The sequence below is a fragment of the Brachionichthys hirsutus genome, chromosome 14 (genome assembly GCF_040956055.1).
Source record: "Brachionichthys hirsutus isolate HB-005 chromosome 14, CSIRO-AGI_Bhir_v1, whole genome shotgun sequence".
NCBI lineage: Eukaryota > Metazoa > Chordata > Actinopteri > Lophiiformes > Brachionichthyidae > Brachionichthys > Brachionichthys hirsutus.
The window spans coordinates 10,251,544-10,274,271 of record NC_090910.1 but is presented as its reverse complement, the minus strand read 5'-3'; the positions used below and the strand labels follow the sequence as shown (position 1 = coordinate 10,274,271).

General features: G+C 45.0%; 1 protein-coding gene across 1 annotated transcript in view; it reads right to left on the bottom strand.

The window, feature by feature from the left end:
- pou6f2 (POU class 6 homeobox 2) overlaps positions 1–22,142 on the bottom strand; it is a 51,519-nt gene extending 29,377 nt beyond the window's left edge. The window contains 3 exon segments of the mRNA XM_068748264.1: positions 7,281–7,500; positions 10,949–11,046; positions 21,971–22,142. Of these exon segments, the coding sequence (XP_068604365.1) occupies positions 7,281–7,500; positions 10,949–11,046; positions 21,971–22,142 (490 nt within the window).
- Between the last annotated feature and the right edge of the window lie 586 nt (positions 22,143–22,728).

The following is a 22,728-nucleotide window of genomic DNA, read 5'->3' as shown; positions in this document are numbered from 1 at the left end:
CCTTCCGTCCCAATTTGCACAGATATGAAATTGATTGTAGAATAATCAAAAGACAATGTGGGCACGAGGAACGACATCACAGGGCTTTTGTTCTGCGTTGCGCTCTGCTTACATGCGCGTTTGATAGCACGCTACATACCCAGAGTGCATTTGGGGAGAAACGCGAGAAGACAAACGAGAGAGAGTGCAGAAAAAGAAATTCGGCGGGATGAAATAAGCCCAAACAATGGGATTTGCTTTCCATTCTTCTGCCTCCATCTTCGGTCTTTAATTATTCCCTTTGGTTGTCTGAGGGAGCGTGTAAAGCACTTTCACACAGCACAACATGCCCAGCAGCACAACACTGTCTGCCTTGGTGATGTGGAGACTTCTGAGTGACACGGAGCCTCTTGTGATTATTAATGCTGTTTAATACAACACAGAACAGCCCCTGTGATTGAGGAGGGGAGGATTTCAAAATGAATGCATTCAAAATGCAATAAGAATGGAATTATCTTCTATATATGAACTCCACTTGAGAAATAGTCCTCCTGCTGCGTAAACAATGAAATGAGGGTTAATATTTTGTCGATGCTGAAGACGTGTGTTTGATAACAACCGCCGTGTCGGCTCTGTTTGTTACCCAGTGTTTAATGGAACCCCCGGCTGATCCTGGTGGATCACATCCCTTTGTGCCGGTTTAGTAGTTTCTTCCTGAATCGCATACGAGCTGTTTGAGCGCACAGGACGATGTATGATGAATGAAGTAGCGTGCTACTTATACGCTTATCCTGCTCGCTGACTAGCAACAGGTTCGGCAAAGGGCAGCCGCAGTAAATGAAATTCCGCTACCGGGACAATATATCATCAAAAATAAATGTGTGCAGCCGAAACTTCCAAGCCTTCTCCGGATGCGGACAAGGTGCCTGACGGGGCTTGGAAGGAGGGGGTTAGGACGGTACGGTAGCATATAGGGAGTAGGGGGAAAGGGGCGGGGGGGTGAGGGGGGTGTTGCCCGATGGGTGAGGAGGGAGCAGATTCTGTTGAATCGGTTCTATTTTCATACTGGCTGATCTGTGTCTTTTAACCATTTCACCGCAGCTGGAAAATGAAAGAACCGGGGCTAATTTCACAGTGAGAGCTCACTGAACAACACCCCCCCCCCCCCCCCCCCCACGGTCTGTGGAAAAAAAGGGGCTAAGTCTACTTTGTCACTGTGAATTACAGCATCGTAATTCGGGAAAAGGGCTCGTGTGCATGAGGAAGGAGAAATGGAAACTAGAGTTGGATAGAAAGGCGTGAAAAGCCCTTTTCCTCTGTGTTCTAGGGAGATATCGCTCCCCTGAAATCTGCACCGCTGCCACTGCATCCATCTGTGATGTATCTCTAGTTTGTATGGATATAGCACCCAAGGGGGGGCTTACACGCTCCTCAGGCCTCCTACGGGACCTCTTAAGCCGCACTGATACAGATAAAAGCCCCCCACAATTCTGGCCCCCAGATACCTCGGCCATTAATTAAGGTAATTAGGCCCTGGTCAGCAATTAGTAACCACAGATAGCTTTTAGCAGCTAAGCACCCCCCTCCCATTGAGGGGTTTGGTTCCACACCATCTGCTGACAAATGTCACCGCGGACTCTTTGGTTTCCCAGACGGGGAACCGGAGAGCCGTGTTTAAAGATGACCTCTGTGTGATGCGGGCCGGCCCCAGGATTTTGTTTGTTTGTTCTCTCTTTGGTTATTTTCTCTTTTAAACGTTGATGAGCGAGCGCTCGGAAAATCCATACGTGCTGCACACACGTGGCCAGAGTGGGAATAGGAAATATTCACTGAGCAGTGTATCAATCAAAATTAGAACATCTGGTCCGAATGTAAGCAGTATTGATTTGAGCGTAATAGCACATTGCTTTGCTTGTGTTATTAAATCCATGGTAGATCCATATCGATAATGCGCTACTTCACATTATAATTTTATATACTGTATTATTTAGTGAGAATATTCCAGAATTATGTCTTAGATGGAGCAGTTTTAATAGACTTTAACAGGTAACCCCCCCCCCCCCCCCCACTGCACATTTATACCTCATTGACACCTCATTATATCTTTTTCTTTGAGTATTTGTGTTGCAAAACTACAGGAAATCACTAACAAGAGCCTAGACCTGCAGAATAAATGTGAGAAACATTTACAAACGTGGCATTTAATACGAAAATGAAAATAAAACGGCGCTTCTATTCCATCCTGTGACATGAGTGTGTGTGATATAAGGTGCTGGAGCAGGATGAATAAACACCTTCAGCCTTAGAGAACAGATCACGCAGTAATTCACATCACTGGGGAATGGGAAATAAAGGATGCAGCTGTGCCACTTTACACAATTCCACATTTGAAGCAATTGGCGATAACACCATTTTCATCCCGGTTCAGTCCCATAAAATTACCATTAACATTACAACTCATGCAGAACACAGATAAATGTGAAATGTCACCCAGTTCTGCCAGGCGGGGATTCGAGTTCCACGAGATTAGCATCTGTCTGCTTTCTCCCACTGCACCTTGTCTAATATTTCATTTACAACATTTCATAAGTTCATTTTCCCCTCGCTGACCATGTAAATCACAAATCAATTTTCATTTGCAATGCTTGACTCCAGATTATCGCTGAAAGCGTCAAAGCCTCGGCGATGTGGTGGACCTTATAGCAAATCTGGTAGGAGAGCAGTGAGATGTCATTTCTGCAAAAACAACCCCGGGGTCAGGAGCTAAAGGCTTTTTACCTAGAAGCCTTTAACGAGTAAAAAACAATACGTTATACTGTAGAGTAATTTATATTACAAACGCCGCGCACTCAGACTCGCCATCGACTGGTTTACCCAACAGGAACAATGGGCTGATTATGTGATGATGAAAAGATGAACTCCATTGATTGCTGGAGAGCTTTGATCAATACTCGCAACAAAAACGCTGAATATTTTTTGAAGGCATAAGTGTGCAGACATTTACTTTAAAAGGGTAAAGACAATTGTGGTTTTATTTTAAAAACAAAAATGCACACATACATTTGCAGCAAACTGCTGTTATACGGGAATAGAAGTGGAATAATTTGAATGGTCCTAATCATTCCTGTAATTGGAAGCTAATATGAAAAATACTCTCATGGTTGCATGACTCCTAATTCAGGAAACCACCATCCTCTTTTCCCTCATCCCTTTAAACAACTGCCTGGCAGCGCAGACTTGTTTCGTGGCTTTTGTGTGCACGCTTCAGTGTTTACCAGTGAGGGCAGATGTCAGGGTTTGCTATGGAGGAGCAGGCACAGCCACATCTGATTAACAATAATATTGTCCCCCCCCCCCCGCTTCGCCGTAAAGACTCGCCCTGTTCCTTTCCTCTTTTCCTTCCTTCTATTTAAGGCTCTGGCAGCATGTCCTGTGGCGTGGCTGAGCCGGACTGACACCGCCACCATCTCCAGAAACGCAACGCGGGTCAAGAGCCAGAAGGTTTTGACAAGAGCACAATTGTATCCTACCAGACAGGAAGTACAAAAATATCTCAGGGTATACCTATTTTTATTTATTTGTTTTTAAATGCACAATTAAGAAATATGTGCGACTTGAATTCGGGAACAAACCTTCAGCGTGTCTTGCAACAAGTGCAACGCCATGAGGTTGGAAATGCACTTGGAAATGCATCTGAGCATCAAAAAAGTGATTCTTTTTCTTCTTCCCGTTGCCAAACTGCCACAAAGGCGGTAACCTCGCACGTTTCCGAGCTGCTCATTGAAGACAAACAATAATAAACTACTGCCAGATATCAACGGCAGCGATGAGAACCTGGGTGCTGCATCTGCTGGGACCGCCTCTGCCCGCGCTTCATCTCCGGCAGCACCTCTCATTCTGAATTATTTGGCTGCTGTCACAACAAATCAATCAAATTACTGCTCCAGGACTGTGTGCAGCTGCTCCTATTGCACCGCTAGTTGCATTAGCTTTGAAATGTATGAGGTCTACATTTTTATCACTGTTATTTATTTAATGTGGCCACCCCCCCTGGACGAGTCATCTTACAACCACGGCAAAGTTAAATCATTAAAGGACGAGTAAGGGAAGCCCGCTGCTTCAGAATGCCTCAGATGAAACGGCAGAAAGGGAGCGGGGATGGCTTTGGCCTCTATTGTGTTAAAATGGCAGATGTTGATGTGAGGAAATGTGAACAGGCACAAACAATAGCTTATTTCTTCCCTTATCCTAAAATGATTCCGCACCGACACACGGGGGGGGGGGGGGAGTTGACCACGAGCAACCGTTGTAGCTAAAAACAAGGCCGAAATTCTCCAACTATAATAATATAGCGGGTAAAAAGGGACACAGAAGCATTCCCACGGCAGAGAGAGGCCAGGCCGGCAGCCCGGCCCGCTGAGCTAACCTTTTAAAGCAGCAGCAGTCAGCTGAGGCCGAAGAGATCCAGTCTGACGTGCCTAACTAGTGTGGAAACATTCAGGTCTTCCCCACGGAGCCCACCCTTTGGTGCCGTAATGAGCACAGTGATTTCCCTAATTTGTATCGCGCCAACACCTGCGAGCCTAAGGACGACGCCGCTGAGCGTTTTCATCGAAACGGCAGACACGCCTTTGATTGGCTTTGACGCCGGGTCTCATTACGGCAGTCGAGTGGGTTGCCGACCTTTATCGGGGAGCTTGAGTGCCGTTTGGAGTTTCCAGAGGAACAACGCTCCTCACCTCAGCATTAGAACTCGCTCCTCTGATGTGATGCGCCGCCTGGCTTTCTGCGGAGCGCAAATAAGATGGGATGTGCTTATTAATATGAAAGAGCCGCAGTAAACTAGGCTCTGGCATTACCTTTGAGGGAGTCATAGAGAAGAGGGGGAGACAGGTGAGACTTTGTTCTGCTCCCTCCCATCGGGCATGGCGTGTTCACTGCTTTGATACAACTAGTTTTACAAGTATGGTAATCACGGGCCGCTTGTTATAAAATCAAGTGAGATTTAAATCTATTAAAAATACAGCAGAAAGTGAGCATCGTATCTAAAAGGGGAAGCCATCAACCGAACGTCATGCATGATGCTTCTATTTCTGCGAGGCGTCATGGTTACAGACCTCCGGCGTGACCCCAACCTAGTTTTTAGTCTCTGTGAAGTCAGCTGGAATTCTGCGCACTCTGTCACAAAAGATAACTTTCCTCCCTTGTTTAGTTTCATTGTGAATTTGTTTTTTCGCTGCGTGTTTGCAGGCATAAATCATTGTGACAAATAACCAGTTATGCCGGCGCCTGTGTTTACTGAGTTTGTACACAGGATGCTGCTCAGTTTTTATTTCAACAACCACTCCAACTTTACAGCACAACCCCATTACAGTGCTAGTTATTCATCACCGTCTGAGGGAGCTGCCTTCCTGCAGCTCGCTGGCGCTCCGGCCCGGTTCCCTTCTGCAAACATTCGTTCTCCCCTGAAGAGCTTTGATTCGCGGCGTCGACGTGTGATCAAATACGCTGCCGCTCCTGCTATTCCTGGTTTTGTCTTTTCACTTCCCCACTTATCCCTCCGAAAAAGGTCAAATACAGTACGTGGTTCTCCGCAGCCACTAAACAAACGACTTTACGTGTGATAGAGCTATATTTAAACGCTGGGCTCTTACAAAGGCGCCATTCCTGCACACTCAGCTGCCCATTCCCCAAGACAAACAGCCTTATTAGCTGGTCATTAGGCGCCTCATTACATTTAAATGCTTCCATTGCCTGGGCTCCTCCTGGAGTCTCATTATGAAGCCTCACAGTTGTCTCATGTCTGATCTGACGCTAATTAGCTAGCAGCGTGAGTGCTGTAAAACACACTCTCTCTCCCGAGGTCGTGAAATGAGATGACTGCTCCCCGGGCGACAGCGCAGTCTGCATTATACGTGTGATTAATCAGGACTCGAGACCCGGAGGAGGTGGGGGGGGCTGGAGTTGCAGTTGCCTGACAGCGGTGCTGTGCCAGCAGGCCTCATTCAGCGGCGCTGTGATGAACTCGGACAGGGGAGGAGTGGAGGAGCGCCGCGTGGCCAGAGGGGCCTGGACACAGTCAAGACATTTAGCTTCACTCGTGACTTGTGTCACTTTCTCTCCACGGAGGTCCCTTCAATGCATCCCCTTCAGATAAGAGGACGTGCGACGAGGGAGTCTGTCAGTCCACACGCTTAAAAAAAAAAAAAAAAAAAAAGATCTGTCACAGAGGCATTTTATTTTCCTGCACTATCTCTCTTATATGGGGAATGTTTTTATCAGAACATTGGATTGCAGGCTTTTCGTCGTGGCGTTTTGATACCCTGGCTATGAGTTCATCAGATCCCGAACCCTGCTGGGTCAGGCCCATGCATCAGGAGGAAGATGTGTTGAAGTGTGAGTGAGACGGGCCTGCTGGGCCCATTATCGTCCACGACTGATGGATACATTGAAGGACTCGCCGGAAAGATGCAGGTTTATTAAAAGCTCTGCCCACAGCGATGGCTGCTGTTATTTATGCATGTTTGTGTCCATTAGGCCTCTACCTCCATATTTCCTCACTCAGGGCATCTGTCTATCCATTTCTCCACATGAAGGGAGCCTTCCCTGCACTTTGTGCTGCACTGGCATTATTGTAATCGGCATCCTAAAAAACACACTGCTTTACATGTAGCCCGGGCATCTTTTTACATTAGGAGGCCTCTCTCATCTAAGATTCATGACCTACGGATTCCCCCCCATCAATCCCTCAATCTAATGGAGACAATGTTTTAAACATTAAAATGAAAACCATTTACAACTATGATCAAAAGAGAACACTTGGACATTAAAGTTTAAAAGGCACGGATAGGTACGGCCGTGTAGATGGACAGATGAGGTGGAAGTAGATAAAAAAAAAAAAATAGAAGCATAAAGTGTTTTTTGCGCCGCACTGCGAAACGTTGACCTGTTATTAATACGGTTGCTCCTCCGGGCAAGTTGAGGATACCGGCTTTCTGGAATACAAAGCCCCAAAGGACACTTACCTGCTCGGAAGCTTTGTCGAGCATTTTTATTAAAGGAAAAATAAAAACAGCTTCATGTCAAGCAGTGGACTTCCTGTTAGAATCAGAATGTATTATATCCATTAAAAATAGTTCCCGATGTCAACATGATCAATGACTCATCATGCGCTAGTCTCACACGACCACGAGACCGGCGTCTCTTTAGAGTGTCCATCGGCGCCTGGATTATTTTTGACCTTCTCTCTGGGCACTTTGACATTTCTGTAGTCTGTGTATTTCTTAGCCCTTTTTTCTTACCTTGCAGGTTCTGGAGCGGGAGCGTCATTATGCCCCCTGCAGCAGCAGCAGCCACCAGGCTTTGGATGTTGGCCGTGGGCAGGGAAAGAACGAGCCCCTGCTGCCCACCCAGGTGCCCGCCCGCATTGAAGGGGATGAGGATGGGCTGGCTCATGCCCGGCGGCGCCCCGGACATCACGCCACCGACTGCGTTGGCCAGCTGCTGGGCCACCAGGAGAGACTGCAGCAGACGCACACAAAAAAAAAAAAAACACACACGGTGTCATCATCATCATAATTTAGAGTCTCTCATGTCACCAAAAGAATCATCATCGTTTTATTATTCACCTGCCCATTAATGCTCTGATTTGACAAAATATATAAGAGAATTAAGAGGAGATATTTGTTGATGGACACAACACTCCTCACGCATGTAAATTTTAATAGCGTAAAAATAATAAGGACTTGGAATGTAACTTGTGCATGCGGCAAAAAAATCCACAGGGCATCACATTTAATAAATGTATTATTTATATTAATAAACATAATTTCATATCGTGGGATATTCAAGCGAATAAAGCCGTAGCCGATATCGACCCACTAATCAATACGTTTTAATACAGTTGTTTTGCAGATGAAGCCTGTGCTTCGCAGCGTGACAGAGTCCAAACATGCTGCCGCCGACAGAGATAAACCCCAATCTTTGTGAAGAAGCTGAAGTTTCCCCCCCGTCTCAGAGATGCAGAGTGATTTATGTTTCATCCCACTGAACAAATCTCTGGTACCACACGAGTGTGTAGCACCAAAGCAGCAGTACTTCGCTCTTTTGATGAGGGATATAAAGCATCGCTCCGTTCATTCACATTAGTTAAAGGGGAATCTGTGCAGTCATACCAATAGAGGAACCAGATAAGTTATCAAACGCATCGCTCTGAGATATTTTACACAGCAGAAAATCTCTTCAAATGTATTTTTCGATGAAGTGGGTTTGCAAAATGCTCGCCGACACGTATTTTTTTTTCCGTCGAGAGTTTCGTGCCGTGGCTGAAACCTCGACGACTACACGCAGGGAATGACAGCTTGAATTTCATCCATTCTGATGAAACCTTTGTTCCAAATTATGTCAGTGGGCATGTCAAACTGAATTTACACAGGAGCGATAGAGGAGATTCTGCAAAAACCCGGCAAAATGACTGGTTAAACATCAAATTGAATTCTTCGGAATGAGACAACTAAAGGTCCATTTGTCACTTTGTGTTGTGTCCACGGCAAAGTAGAGTTTAGACGTCGCCGGGTTAAGCCTGGCTGCACTCCCACGCCGCGACTTACTCTCTCGAGCCTTTAACTCCAATTGTCAGCTATCTGCTTCTGTTTTGCACGGCGTGTCTGCAGCTTCCACGGGATACAGAGTGGGCTGACTGGTGCGAAGACTCCACTGTACTCCCAGCCCCGGTGCTGCTAGGTGACACGTGTGTCACCGTGATGAACCCTAGCATGGTGCAAACCTTCTGCACCCACACACCGACACGCAGTTTAAAAGGCGTGAGGTCATGCGGGTTTAAGGCCAGAGACGTCTCGGGGTGGAATATCTGCACCGAGGGACAAAAGAAAACCTGTTTGCGTTTCTAAACCGTTAAAAGAACAACGCAGCGATGGTGGCGCTAATCACACGCGCAATGTAGGAATCTCCTTTCTCAACATTTGCTTTGATTTGAAACAACAGCGCACATCATCCGACGCTTCTGAGAGCATTCAAAATGACATTTGCCATCAGCTTTAATGTATGAATTAATGATTTGGAAGCTCAACAGAAACCCCCAAAGGACAATAACAAAAGCAAGCCTTTTGCTGGCGACGTGCGACACATGTTTAATCTTGAATTTTGAACAAAAACGCACATAGAAGCGGCGCATAATCAAAGAAGCGCTTTGAACGTCTCATCTCTGAGTCAAACGAAATGAGATCGCCAGGCTTGACGGCCTCACATATGAGGGAATAGCATTAAAAGACAATACGGCAAATTACGGAATGTCAGGCTGATTTATTTATCGAGGAGAGAAAGAGGCGGTGGGAGAAAGCATTTCAGAGAGACCTTCGGGCTTCTAGTTCTGGAGAGATCGTGATCTTCTGCTGAGGTGTGGACACGCATGTTCCAGGCCAAACATTGAGCCGTTGCTATGTGAACGAGCATCCCTGGTCCAGAGTTCCTCCTCACCATAGGTTTCGTAGGAGAGCTGCCGTACGGTGCTTGGCAGGCCTGACAGCTGCTGTTGAGAACCCATCTCCTGGGGGGGGGGGGGGCCACGATCGTACAGACCGGTTGTGTGTTTGGCTCCGGATGGGGGGGAGCAGCCCTCAGGAAAAGGGATGCGGTACCCAGCCTCTCTGCCCATCAGGGGGAGAATAGGCCCTTCTATCTGCTTGGCAGCTCTGGCGCTGAGAAATTGCCTATAATCACCCAGATCGCAGACTTTTGTCATCCTAACTGCAAGTGGGAAACGGAAGGAAGGTGGATTCATGTTGGGTAAACTACCATCGGGTAATGGTGGTTTGAACAATATCCGGCTCCGGAGCGAGAATCTATCAAAACATATTGATCCTGAAACAAGAGAATTGGCCACGGCATGCGGAGCGCCTTTGTTTCTCCAAAGTGTTGGCTTCACAGAGACTCCTCTGACAGCATTAATATATTAGATGGGGACTGTTGAGAGGCGCCTGCTGAGGCGCGGACTCTAACTGATGTCTGCCTGAGATGCTTTCGTGTTTGCTCTTGCACCCGAACTGCAGCTCTGGCCAGCGAGAGAAACCTACGATCAGAAAAGCGCTTTTAATTAAGCTCATTCTTTATCGGCGCTTACAGCCGATTGCCTCTTGCTGGGGATTTCCTGTCCAACCGGCTCTCATGTCTCCTCTTTTGTTTATCCTGATGAGGATCGACTGTCACTGAGAAATGCTGAGCACACGGAGAACGGCCTTATTAAAGAGGGGCGGTGCAAGCCCGCGTGGAGCGGTGACATTGAACGGCACTAATGAGATGGATGTTCATTAAACATTGCCGAGCCACCAGGCCAATAAATCCAATCAGATAAGGCAATTACTGATTGAGCTATTAGCGGGGGGGGGGGGGGGGGGCCATAAGGCTCTTTGCTCCTCCCGCTGGATTTGACAGGGCTGGAGCTGTGAACTCATTAGTGCATCGAAGGATGATGTGTGACGGCGAAATCTTCACAACGTCACGTTTGAACTATAAATGAATCTGACTCGATGAAGGAAGGAGGAGGGGAACATTGTGGAAGGAAAAACGGACTAAATTTAAGTGATTTCATTTAAAATATCTTCATCTTGTCATTATGGCTGTCTAGAATAAGCCGTCTCCACGCTGGGCCTCATGCATTGTACCCTCCTCCTCTTTCGTGGCCGTCCTCCGTTCCTCCGCAGGTGTGGAAGCAGGTGCTTGAAGCCGAATGACGCTGGCGGCTGTCAGTCGGTTCAGGACGCAGAGATTTTAGAGACCGACGTCACTCGGTTTAAGAAAAACTTGTGCTTGCTAACAAAAACCAGACAAGCCGTCCTGTTTCAGGACAGATGGACTCACAGCCAATCAAATCCTCAGATCTACAGAATATATATATATATATTGTTTGATGTACTGTATTTGGGTTCAGCTTGTGGCGGGTCTCCTCGCTAACCTGTGGACCCATCGGGTATCCCGGGTGGGACTGGCCCAGTTGACTCTGGTCAGACGGACTGCTGCTGGTGTCAGACTGGACCGAACCATCTCGAGCTCCTGTGGGGGGAAAGAAAGGCGTCAACACCGACAGATAAAAAACAAACAAAAAAAAAAACCCCGACACAGACTATGTTGTGACGCAACAGCGGAGATTATGGAGCGGCGGCGAGGAGAAGAGTTGGGAATGAAGGGGAATTTGTATTTAAGTGCTTTATCAATAGCTGCAGTAACAGTGAATAAATTACCGGCCGGCGGAGCGGCTCATTGATGAAGGATGATACTGGTGGGTCCCTGACGGCATAGATTACTGCTGAGAGATAGAGCCAAACCGCAAAGCTGGGGCCATATTATTCAGCCATTTACATCACTGAGTATCACTCATCTAAGCCCCCCCCCCCCCATTCCACTCTGAGCCTGCAGCCGTGAGACACAATTAGATCTGTTTGCTATGAGGGCAGAGTGGAACCGGGCAGACAGGGACATGATAATAAGCTTGCTGATGTGCTGCAGGGAAAATAAAGGCCACCGACAACTGGATATCCTAGCTATCCATATCTGGCTAAATCTTAAAGCAGCGCACCACCTGGACCCCCCCCCCCCCCCCCAAGAGGTTCGAAAATCCGCCCCGATCCTCAGCCTTTGACCTTGATCATATCAAGTTCCAGTGTTTCATTGGTGACAGAAAGGATCAGCTCGACAATGCCAGAAATATAAAGCGTCAACCTAACAGATTGGAAAAAAATCAGGATTCAAGTGCACAGCGTGGAAAAGTTATGGGAACACCAGGATATTACAGTCACATACTTCTCTGGTAGAATTTCATAATGAACTACGCAGAGTTATATATTTCTAAACTTTAATGGCTTCTTATTTATCTGCTACATGTTCTAGAGAAATACCTGAATACCTGAAGTTATTCTGTTTCTAAAAATCAGCATTAAAACACTTTTTGACTGAGCGTTGTAATTTAAATAATACAATTAAAGCACAGACAAGCACAATGAACTCTGTCAAGTCAACCTAGAAGTATAATAAAATGGAGTGACTTGTTTAAAAAAACACCAATTTTGTAATTTACCAAATTAAAAGGTCATGTGCCATCTGTAATTTAATAAGCATGATTGTGTTCTGAATGTGTTAAGAAAAGTAAATGAAAGAGTGTTTTTTTTACTGTGCTGTCACCTTAATGAAGCGGCTCTTGCCCTGAATAAAGTGGATTTTGCAGATGAAGTCAACCCAATCATGTGGAAAGCGTTTGAAGGGCACGCAACCTTGTTAAGGAGCACAATCTTAGCAATGAATTAGAAAAATGTCATCACGTTCCCCCCTGTGAGATCGATTTTCTTAAATGGAATATGGCAGTTTTTAAATAAAGGATAAAGTCCTGCTGCATTGTGTCGTTCTATTCATAGATGAAAAGTTTTTTTTTTTTTTTTTTGTAAAACATGCAGCGGCCTTTATAAAAGCTCCAGACAAAAACGTACCGCCCAACAGCAAGATCTCATCGCCTGTCAAGTATATTTAAGTCCCGTCCGCCAACAAAAATCACTTCATCTTTACATAAAATCCAAATAATTGGCGAAAGGCACGAGCAGGAAACCTCGAGCATTGGACGGTTGATGCAGAAGCCCAAGGGGAAGCCTGCTTTTCTTGCTGGTTTCCACCTCTGTCTGGCTGGCGCTGTGAAGATCCACATCCTCCCCGCCCATCAGCTTCATAACGCAGGCTACATTTTGACAAGCCGGGCTCTTTCCACCGATTATTTCACCCATTATGGATCACTAGTTCACAATCCCATGGCTGAGTATCAGGCATTAAGATCAGATGAACGCTTAAGGGCGACATCTTCATAATTTGCTGTATAGTTTCACATTTATAGTGAATTTAACTACAGGTGTTGGGTCACTTCTTTCCTGTAGCTTGAAAGATTTCATTTACAAGGACTTTAAAGCATTTCTCTGAAGGAAAACCCAATGGCTAAATTATGATATTCAACGCTAATAAAGCAATGAGACTTTATAGCGTGACATCACTCATGATTACGACATTGGTTGTGAATAATTTATTCTGATAAAACAAAAAAAGCTCAACTGAATAAGAATTCTTTGATGCCTTTCATCGCATCATTTCACAATATCTCAAAAATGCCTCCAAAGTTAACATGTTTATAGCAGGGTGGGAAATCAATAATAAATAAATACACATGCACCCCCCCCCCCCCCCCCCCCCAGAGGATTTGTGTAATTTCTTTAACTAAATTAAATAGCTGACAGGAGAAATATCCAGTGAGTCAATCTCCAATTCTTTTTTTTATTACTAGTATCTTATCGTATGACTTGGTTTTTCTTAAAAAAAAAAGGAAGGATTTTAAAATGAATTTGCTTTATATATGCGTGAAGGGTTAAAAAAAATAGAGCAAATTTACAAAGAAGAGTGTTTTGATGATGTCATTCACACAGGTTACATTGAGTACAATGGAATGAATGGCCTTATTGATGAAAGAAGCGGCGGACTCGTATCAAAAGTGGTTCCACACTTATCTTAGTCATTCTTCCTAATTATATCCACGCTGCATGTTTATCATGGCCTTGACCTGCAGCAGTGAAAAGTGTTTCATTTCATGAATTAAATCAGATGACATGATGCGGATTTCGGGGACAACCTTCTTGTTGCAAGTGAAATAATTATCTTTATCGCCTTCTAATGTCACCAGACATACGTCAGTGAAATATAGCCGATACTCTGCCATTGATCACCAAAGTGGTCACTGCAGAGCGGCTTTCAATGCCGCACAAGGCAAGCGGGTCTGTGTGTGCGCATTGTGCGGGTGGTTAAGTGGGAGTGGGGTGCAAAGAGCGATATTTATTTGACTTCATTGGGCCTGTCTTAATGCAGGGTTGCCCCAAGGACCGCAACACAAAACAATTGGCCTGGATTTCATGAAGCAATCAGCACGCCACCTTGTCTAATGCAGCCGCTTCATACATTGACAGTCTGAATAAAATAGAAAGCATTGTGTTCGTGTTAGCTTTTGCCTCGGTGCATTCATGAATCAATTTTTGCCCATAAAAGAAGCTTTAACACTTAAGCTATTTTAGTGGAAAATGCATTATGTAAGTTGTCAAATGTAGGCGAGAGGCCTGGTAACGATTCGGCCTATTCAGGATGAACAGCCAACCCCCCATCTTCATAATGGCCCTTTTGAAAATGTCTGGCTGAGTGCATGTGTTTGCTATTAAGTTGCTGTCAATCATTTCGCTGCTAAAAAAAAAATCTAATCTGAGGGAAATCATTTCAGATGTGAGCACATTTAAAAAAAAAAAAGACAGAAGATTACAAGTTCGTCCCTTTTAATTCCCATCAAACTTCGTGTTGTGCTGCAAAAGCAGTCGTAGCGTAACAATGTACCACGCCACGCACCAATGGTCCCAGATTGTCTGGGATTTTGTTGATGCCACATGGAAAGATGAGCGAAAGAATAACTCAAGCCGTAACAACTTATTCTAAAGTTAGAAGGCAAAATGACAAAAACTGCCCTCCTGCAGATCATGATCTGGATTTGGATCTGGATCGTCAGAAAATGTAATCACCTCTAGGAAATGCTGTGGTGCATCTTTGGTGAAAAATTTAATCCGTCCGTTAGATTTTGCGTAACCTTCAGAATAATCAAGCTGAACCGATTACAAAACCTCCTTTGTGGAGGAAACTAGAAAGCGACAGAAAATGTTCCTTTGCATTTATCTAACGCGGCCCTGAAATAGAATAAAACGAAAACAAAAAGTGGTGTTGTATTGAAGAGCGCAGCCTTTGTGGTGTAATGTGGGCTTTGCATTACTTAACTGTTCAGAATGAAAGGGAATTTAGCCCAGCATTTCATTACTCCCACCAAAGCCCTCAACAATATCACAGGGCATAACAGCTGCCAATAACTCCAGGTGCTCTTAGTCAGACGGCTCCCTCCGGGCCGGCAGAGAAGACTCTGAGTGGAGAAGCTGCTCGAGCTCAATGGTGTTTCTGGGAATAGAAAATCTCTGGAGACGGACTTTGGAGTAGCTGCCTGTATCACTATTAGTTACATTATGGATGCCGCTGCCGCTGGGAGGGCTGTCATTTCCTTAATTAAGAGCCCAGTGCGGGGCAAGAGGCAGAAGAGGCCAAAGCGATCCCCAGGGGGGGGGGGGTCCTGAGAATTAAAGCCTGATTCTTCATCGCACGAGGGTGCAGACCCTACGGGGGGAGAAAAAAGGTCTCGTTCAGTAGAAGTGACGAATGGGTGGAGAATCTGCGTGCAAATAATACATAAACTCGTGAACATCCAGCGCTCCAACACTCGTGCTCTTGTTCGTGACCACAGATCTCCAGGCAAAAGGCTCTTTGACAGGCTCTTACCTGTCTCTCCCTTGACGCTGGAGTGGACATGGAAGCAGCGCAAAACACAAGAGGGACCGGGGGGGGGGCAATGCCCATTTCAAAGGTCAAGAAGGAGAGATGCGATGGAGTGATGAGGACGGAGAAGGGAACAGGGATGGAGGAGACGGAGGCTTTTGTGTGGCATCCTAACAAGGCGATTTGGGATAAGGCATGTCTCTTATTCCTAAACCAATGCCAACATCATGAGACGTGAGCTCCAATCCAAATTATTATTCCTCCTTTTACGGCCATCGGCGAAGGAGGGATTCAAGGATGAAGACTAGCTCTGGAGCGCTCTAAGCCTTTTAGGAGACGCCTAATTCACTATTGCTCCGCCTCTTCTATTACTTAAATGTTTTTGGCTGTAAATAGGATTCTCCTGCCGCCTGCCTGCAACCCTGCGCTGAGTACAGGCCTTCCCCTCACCTCTGTCGACCCACAGCTCTCAGGGTTAGAGTTCAAATCCTCAAGTTATTCGTCCATGCAATAATAAATCATTTTTTGCTTCGAGCATTTTTATTTATTTATTATATAACATAAATAGATTTGCATTTTGGTCAGTGGTTTAAGTGGTACCTAACATTTGTTTTTATAGAGCAATCATTTAATCAATTAATCAATCCAAAATATAGCTACAGCCGTAATCGTGACTTCAACAACTAAAATAATCAAATGTAGGTGCGTAGACTTCTGTGGGTTTAAATCATTTTTTGTGACTGGTGCTGACAGTGACTTATTCCATTCGTCGACAGAGGATGAACCGCAAAGACATTTTTCAATTTGAAGCTTCTAACAAAGATGTCAGTCGCTGTTCAGGATACCGACTGTTTTACAGCACGTCGTCCTGAAATTTAAGGAGGAAAGTCACATTTAAATAATCTCTAATCAATGTGCAATATTTCATGGAGTACTTGAAAGCTTTTAAAATTATTTATTGAAAGTCTTGACGGGTATTTTTGCCACAATTTTCCAACAACGATCTTAATCTAAAACTGGATTATCTCATTGATCAATAACAGAAACGTCCATAAATTGACCTTCGATGATGTTGAAACAGCGTCTCTTTGTCCACGCTGTGTTGGGAAACTCCTGGACGTTTAGAAACAGCCAGTGGGGTGTGTTTGTGTGTGGGGTGAGACCCCCACATGTCCCTCCTGACACATCATCCCGTGGCCCCCAGGCTATCTGGCGCTAATGCTGCCTATGTCCCACTTTCTGCCCCTTACCCCTCAAAGCCTCCTCCTCTCCTCACCGGCTCCTTCTGTCATAGAGGTGTAATAACAATGGATCACCCCAGTGCTGCATCACCACGGGGGAGGGGGGGGTCATCTTTACCTAGCTTTACCTGCCAAGCTAAACAGAGTTTATCCAGAAATTAGTTTAGCAGAGCAAATATTCATTGTTACTGCCTCGCAGTGATATTTACAGAACGGTGGGAAAAGGTAGAAACAAGCAAATAATCCCCCCCCCCCCCCCCCGCCGCCCCTTCGAAGATATCATTCTTGTAGAGCAGACAAATAGTGGAAGGAGGGATGTCGGGAAATGGTATTGCTTTGAAGCACATAACTCTATTCTGGAGGAAAGAATCATCACAGTGTTATTCCACTTCCTCAGATATAAAGGGAAAAAACATAATAACTTCTCAATAGCCTGGATCTCCACTGCCCTATAGTATACCCCCCCCCCCCTCCTCACCAACAACGTCCCCCACCCATGCATCCTCCACAGTACACCCACTTCTCCTGCCTCAATCTTTGGTTTCAAAGGAAGCGAATCAGCCAGAAGGACAGAAGGTTATGCATTAGTACTGGTCATTGCTCAAAGAGCGAACGTTATAAATAATAAAGGCTTGTGAAGGACACGAGGGCCGTGGCATGCATCTCTGGTTCCCGCCACGCAAGTCAAAGACAAGACGGTAATTTCTATTTCGAAAATGTGACCCTTGCTAGCTTCAATTACGTCTCAACACCAGCCGCGGCCGTGCCGGGAGATGCGATGCCTCTGTGTTAGCTCTGCATGAAAGGCTTATTGATATTGGTTATTGAGCGCGACAACATGCAAGTTTTTTTGGGGGAAAATAACTTCACAACTTAAAGAAAGTGCATGACTGAAATGATTGCATATTGAAATTCAATCTGTTTTCTCCACAGCGACAGAACCTGTAACGCACCTTTTCTTTGGAAAGGCCTCTATCGAAGCCACAGATGATTTTCTTAGCTTTAAATATAAGTTCCTTAAAAAAAATAACTTCTCTGTGTTGAAAGTCATTCTTGCACATTCGGGGGACGTGAAACGGGACGACCTTCTGCTGATCGAAGACGGCCTGTCCTCCGTGCCACGCGGCGATTGTGCTGCGGTCGCCATGGGCACCGTGGGCGCATTAGCAGATGTATCACACCTGCTTTATAAAGGCACGCATTCAGCTTGATTTCAAGTTCATGCAGACGGCTGAAATCCTCATAATGAGATCCATCTCCTGGGGAGAGACCTGTTCTCCCCCCCCGTCTACTTTATCCACTCTTATTTACTCGGCGTGGCCCATTCAGAGCTGGGTTTACACCACTTTATTACTTAACATCACCACACAATATTACGAGGCTCTTTGCATCAGCAGGCAGCCTATCCCACCATGCATCCTGCTCACTAAGCTGATTACACAAAAATAATAACAACTCTTGCCTGCAGCAGTGAGCGCATGTGTGTTATTCTCGCTCTCTCTTTCAGTGTGTGTGTGAATTCTGCATGAAATATCTAAGCCATAAACTAGCATGCATAATATCTAATACATGCTGTAAATTGAACTTAATAAAATGGAAGAAAGGATTGACGTAACGTCTCGTCTTTGGTTCGCGTTCTCCTTCTGTGAGTGTTTACAAAGGAATCAAACATATGCAGCACAAAAACTTCTGATTTTCAATCAACTGCATTTGATCTCTCATGTTAAACACTGGATCATAAAGATGCAGGTAAAGCAACGACACGGGAGTCCGACACGTTTAAAGTCTGCGGAGAAAAAAAGAATTCAAGGAACTTTCAAAAAGGTAAAAAGTGTTTCAAGCTGCATTAACACAGGAAACAATGAAAAAATAATAAAAACAAATTGTCTTGTATGCCTGACCAGTAAATGATTAGTCCAGATTAAATCAAATCCTGAACGTACTCAAGCGCTGAGCAGCAGATGCTGCAATCGCTCGGGACGTTTTGCTCTGAATGACCTCCTATACAAAGAATCATTTTAGGGGCGGGGTGTGTGTGGGGGGGGGGGGGGGGGGGGTTCTCGATGCGACCTTTGAGAAAATGCTCCACCATTTTGGCAAAATCTGTATAAGTGCAGACCATTTGATGCAGACAGTAAGTGTATAAAATGAGCGCTGCTGTCGTTCCAGCCCGGCTCGCTCTGACAGCGTGATGATAGAAGCGTCACATCCTTGGGAGAGTAAATGCAAACTGACAAGAGATGAGCCTTTGGTTGCTGAATATAATACAGAATTGTGCCCTGAGTGTCTTATTATCTTGTCTGTTGATGTTTGAAAGGGGGAGATTTGCTTGAGAAGAGAAGACAGAAACTGTACACAGCCAACACCATCTTGTCCTCTAAAAAAAAACAATTGCTTGCCCTACTAACCACCGCTTTCCCACCTAATGTCCACTTCTGCTCGGAATAAATGCAAGGCGGCAGGATGTTTGTGGTGTCTCGTAGCCCCTGTTAGCTGGAGTGGAAGACTATTTGCGCAGGCAAGCTTTTAGGAGGAGGACGACCCTTTCACCGCCGCGGTAAGCATTAATTGGGTGTGGAAGGTGGACAATTTAGTGCACACAAACATGACTGCCATTGTCATCCTCTCCCTCTGACTTTTAAAGTCACGCCTCAGCTCAGTGGGGAAGAAACGTTGGGGTGGACAGCAGGGCCGACGTAGACGTGCAGCTTTATCACAGTTCATAGAGAACAGGGTTGCATGCTTGTCACACCTTTGCAAACAGCCCTGCCGGGACGTGATCTTGTTCTCCCGGGAGTGTCGGAACTTTTTCGATGGTTTCTGCTGTAGATCAGACACTTATGCATTAGATTGCAAGATCAATTAATCCTTTAAAGAGTGGGAAGAAACTCCAAAATGTTATGTCTGACAGAAATGGAAAGATTTAACGTTTAGGTAACAGAGTGTGGACTTGCTGATCGTTTTTTTCCCCTTTTTAAAGTTCCTTTTGTCCGGCTAGGAGCAGCGTGGGTGTTGTGTTTAGGCTTCTTTATGTTGTGTGTTTTGCTTTTTTTGTCCTGTAAACACGAGATCCATGAAAAACAGAGTGACCTGCTCTCTTCGGCCCACCCTGCACAAATAAAGATTGATAGCCTACAGGTAGGCTATCCCCACAGCTGTCATGAATCAAGAAGTGCATGTTCTCTGCTCGGTAGAAAATTCAAAACGTGATCAGTTTTCACTACGATTCACAAAAAGGTGCATTCAGCAACACGAGAGTGGAAGGAGATCAGCAGGATTCGCATGCATCCTGGAAGCGATGCGCCAAACCTGAAGCCACAGCTTCCTATCAGGAAGGAATGCAATTTTCCTTCATTCCTTCTTCGTCACAATGTGAGTAAAGAATAACATTTGTTGCTGCACAGTTCAAACCCACATAGAAAAAGACCTGAACAGTGTTGATAATGGAGCGAGAGGAGACTTTTACTTTAGACACAAATACACTCAAATGTAAAACAGACTCAGAGGGACAGACCTTCAGATTCATTTCATCAATCTTTCCAGTTAAATGTATCCAAAATGGGAACAATGGGAAAAGTCTCGTTTGTCTGGGAGTAGGAAAGACGTTGGGTCTCTTCTTCAACCCTAATATCCACCCACCCAATTGCCTCTTCCTTCCTACATCCAACGCCAAAAGATACGTCTGCTCATACCTCCCCCCCCCCCTCACAGGTCATTTGGGAAGCGTTCCCAAACCATAGCCCCCACCGGCAAGGCCCGGGGCTCTGCCACCGGAGAGACACCATCAAGCCCAAAGTTAGCCGAGAGCGGCTCCAACCCAGTCACATGCAGCAAGCACAAAATAAGAAACTAAAACCTAAAATAGTATTATAAATAATGAGTAAAGCATTTATCAGCATTTAAATTAATGCTAGCAAAAGGACAGGCAATGTAAAAAACAGCAGGAGTCAGATAGACGATGCTTATTAAACTACATTTCAACACTTCAGCAGATCTTGTGGGACTCGCTTCTAGTTTAGAGGCTGCAGCTTTGTCTGAAGCACATCTGAACTCTCGCTGATGAGGATTAAAGGTGATAATTCACCGCTCCTTATTTCATTTAGCTCACAAATGTTTGGCAAGCTCAGGATATGAGCAGCGTTACACACACACAGTTTACAGAAAGTCAGAACACAAGCAGAGGCATGATAGTTTGATATTCAAAAGAGATAACGGCTAAAGCTGAGAGCAGGGTATTTCTCCTGCCACGTCATATCCCCATAAAAAACAAAAACTTTAATAAGCATTTCAACTTCCTAAAAAAGGTTAGTATTGACAATGTGTAAAATAAATAATCTCTAATAAATGTGCAATATTTCATGGAGTACTTGAAAGCTTTTAAAATGATTTATTGAAATTGATACATTTCTCAAAATAAGTAATAATTTCCATGGCATTAAATATTTAAATTCTGATTGGTTAACATCTAGTTATTTCTCATGACAGAATTTCAGCACAAATAAAAACTTGTAGACTAGATTGCCTTTCTGATTACCAAAGATAATTTGCTCAAATGTTATAATTATGCATGTTGGTTTGTAACAGTGATTAAATTGCTGCACATGACAGCTAATGATAAACACACACACACACACACACACTGATGATTTAGGCCAAATAAAGTGTGAACACTGTTAATGAGATAAAGACAAAAATAATGCAGCTCCCCGAGATGGATGTTGTTGATTTTAAAAGGTAATTTGCAACTAAAAATGACAAAAAATAAAAATAAATGACTGCAAGAGGAAAGCCTTTATAATAATTTAGAAAAAACAGCATTAGCTTTTTATGGGCACGAGATATATTCCTATAATATGTGACACTAAATAAATTAATAAGATTTTACATTAATTCTACTCAATCACAAATATGTTTTTTCTCTGCTTGAATGAAGGGAAATGACCAGGATTGTGAAAGTGGTGCAGAATCGAATTATCCAGACAGTTTAAATGCCATTTAAAAAAAAAACGGATATTAAAATATAACAGTTAGGCACAAATACTTTCGTAATGGACCGCAAGATAAAAATGATCGCATCTTTTAAACAATTACAACAACAACAAAAAGTTTTTTTAAACTATCTCATCTGGAAGTTGCAAATAGGAATTACAGGACGATAACGAGGATGCCCGGGGCTTTAGAAAGAACCAAACTGACTCGTTCCCTGCACTTGAACTTTGCTGCCTGACGCTGCTCACACCTGTCCCAGCACCGGAAGCACTCTGCTCCCTGCTGCACAAAAAGAAAACGCCACCTCGGCCAGCAGCTGTAATAGAGGAGAAGGGTGAGCAGGTGGGAGGCGCGAGCCGACTCACCGTACAGCTTGTTGGGGGTGCCCTCTCGCTCCGCGGCCTCAGAGGGCAGGAGCAGGGGCTCGTCGTTCAGATCGCTGTCCGGGGTGGCCGCTTTGTCGTCTGCCCGGAGTTCCGCCACGCTCATGTCGCTGCGCAGGGAGAGCAGCGGCTTGCTCAACTGCCCTGTAATCATCGGATCCTGTTGGGAGCTGGGAGCCCAGGTGGGAAACAGGGAGGAGGGGGGGAAAAAAAAGAGAAAACACCCCTGGTTAGATGTGCTACGGTGTCTCACCCTCTCCGGCTCCTTCTCTGTGTCTCTACTTACTCCCTCTACCCAGCTTCTCCTTTCTATTGCTCACTCATCACTCTCCCTCTCTCTCTCTCTCTCCTGCTCCCTCCCTCTCCAGCTCTCTCTTTTATCTGAGGCTGGTGCTACCCCGTTGATACTGCCGGCCGCTGCCTGGTGAAGAATTGTTACGGATCGCGTGGCTTTACCATTATACCCTGCAGTCCTAAAACAGCCATGCATCCATCTCCAAGGGCTCATTACCACCTGACATGCGCCTCATCTTCAGCAAACACTAAGCTGACAGCAGCCTACATGGAGCTCCGTTGGATGTGCACTGATAAATAAGTGATATAAATATAATTCTACATCTAGAGATAGAAGCAAACACACATACCGGTGATTAGGGTGAATCTCCATGCAGCTGGGGACAGGAAATGGGATCAAAGGTGACAGAAACGTGAACTTAAGGCCTGATTTAAACCGAAGTCAC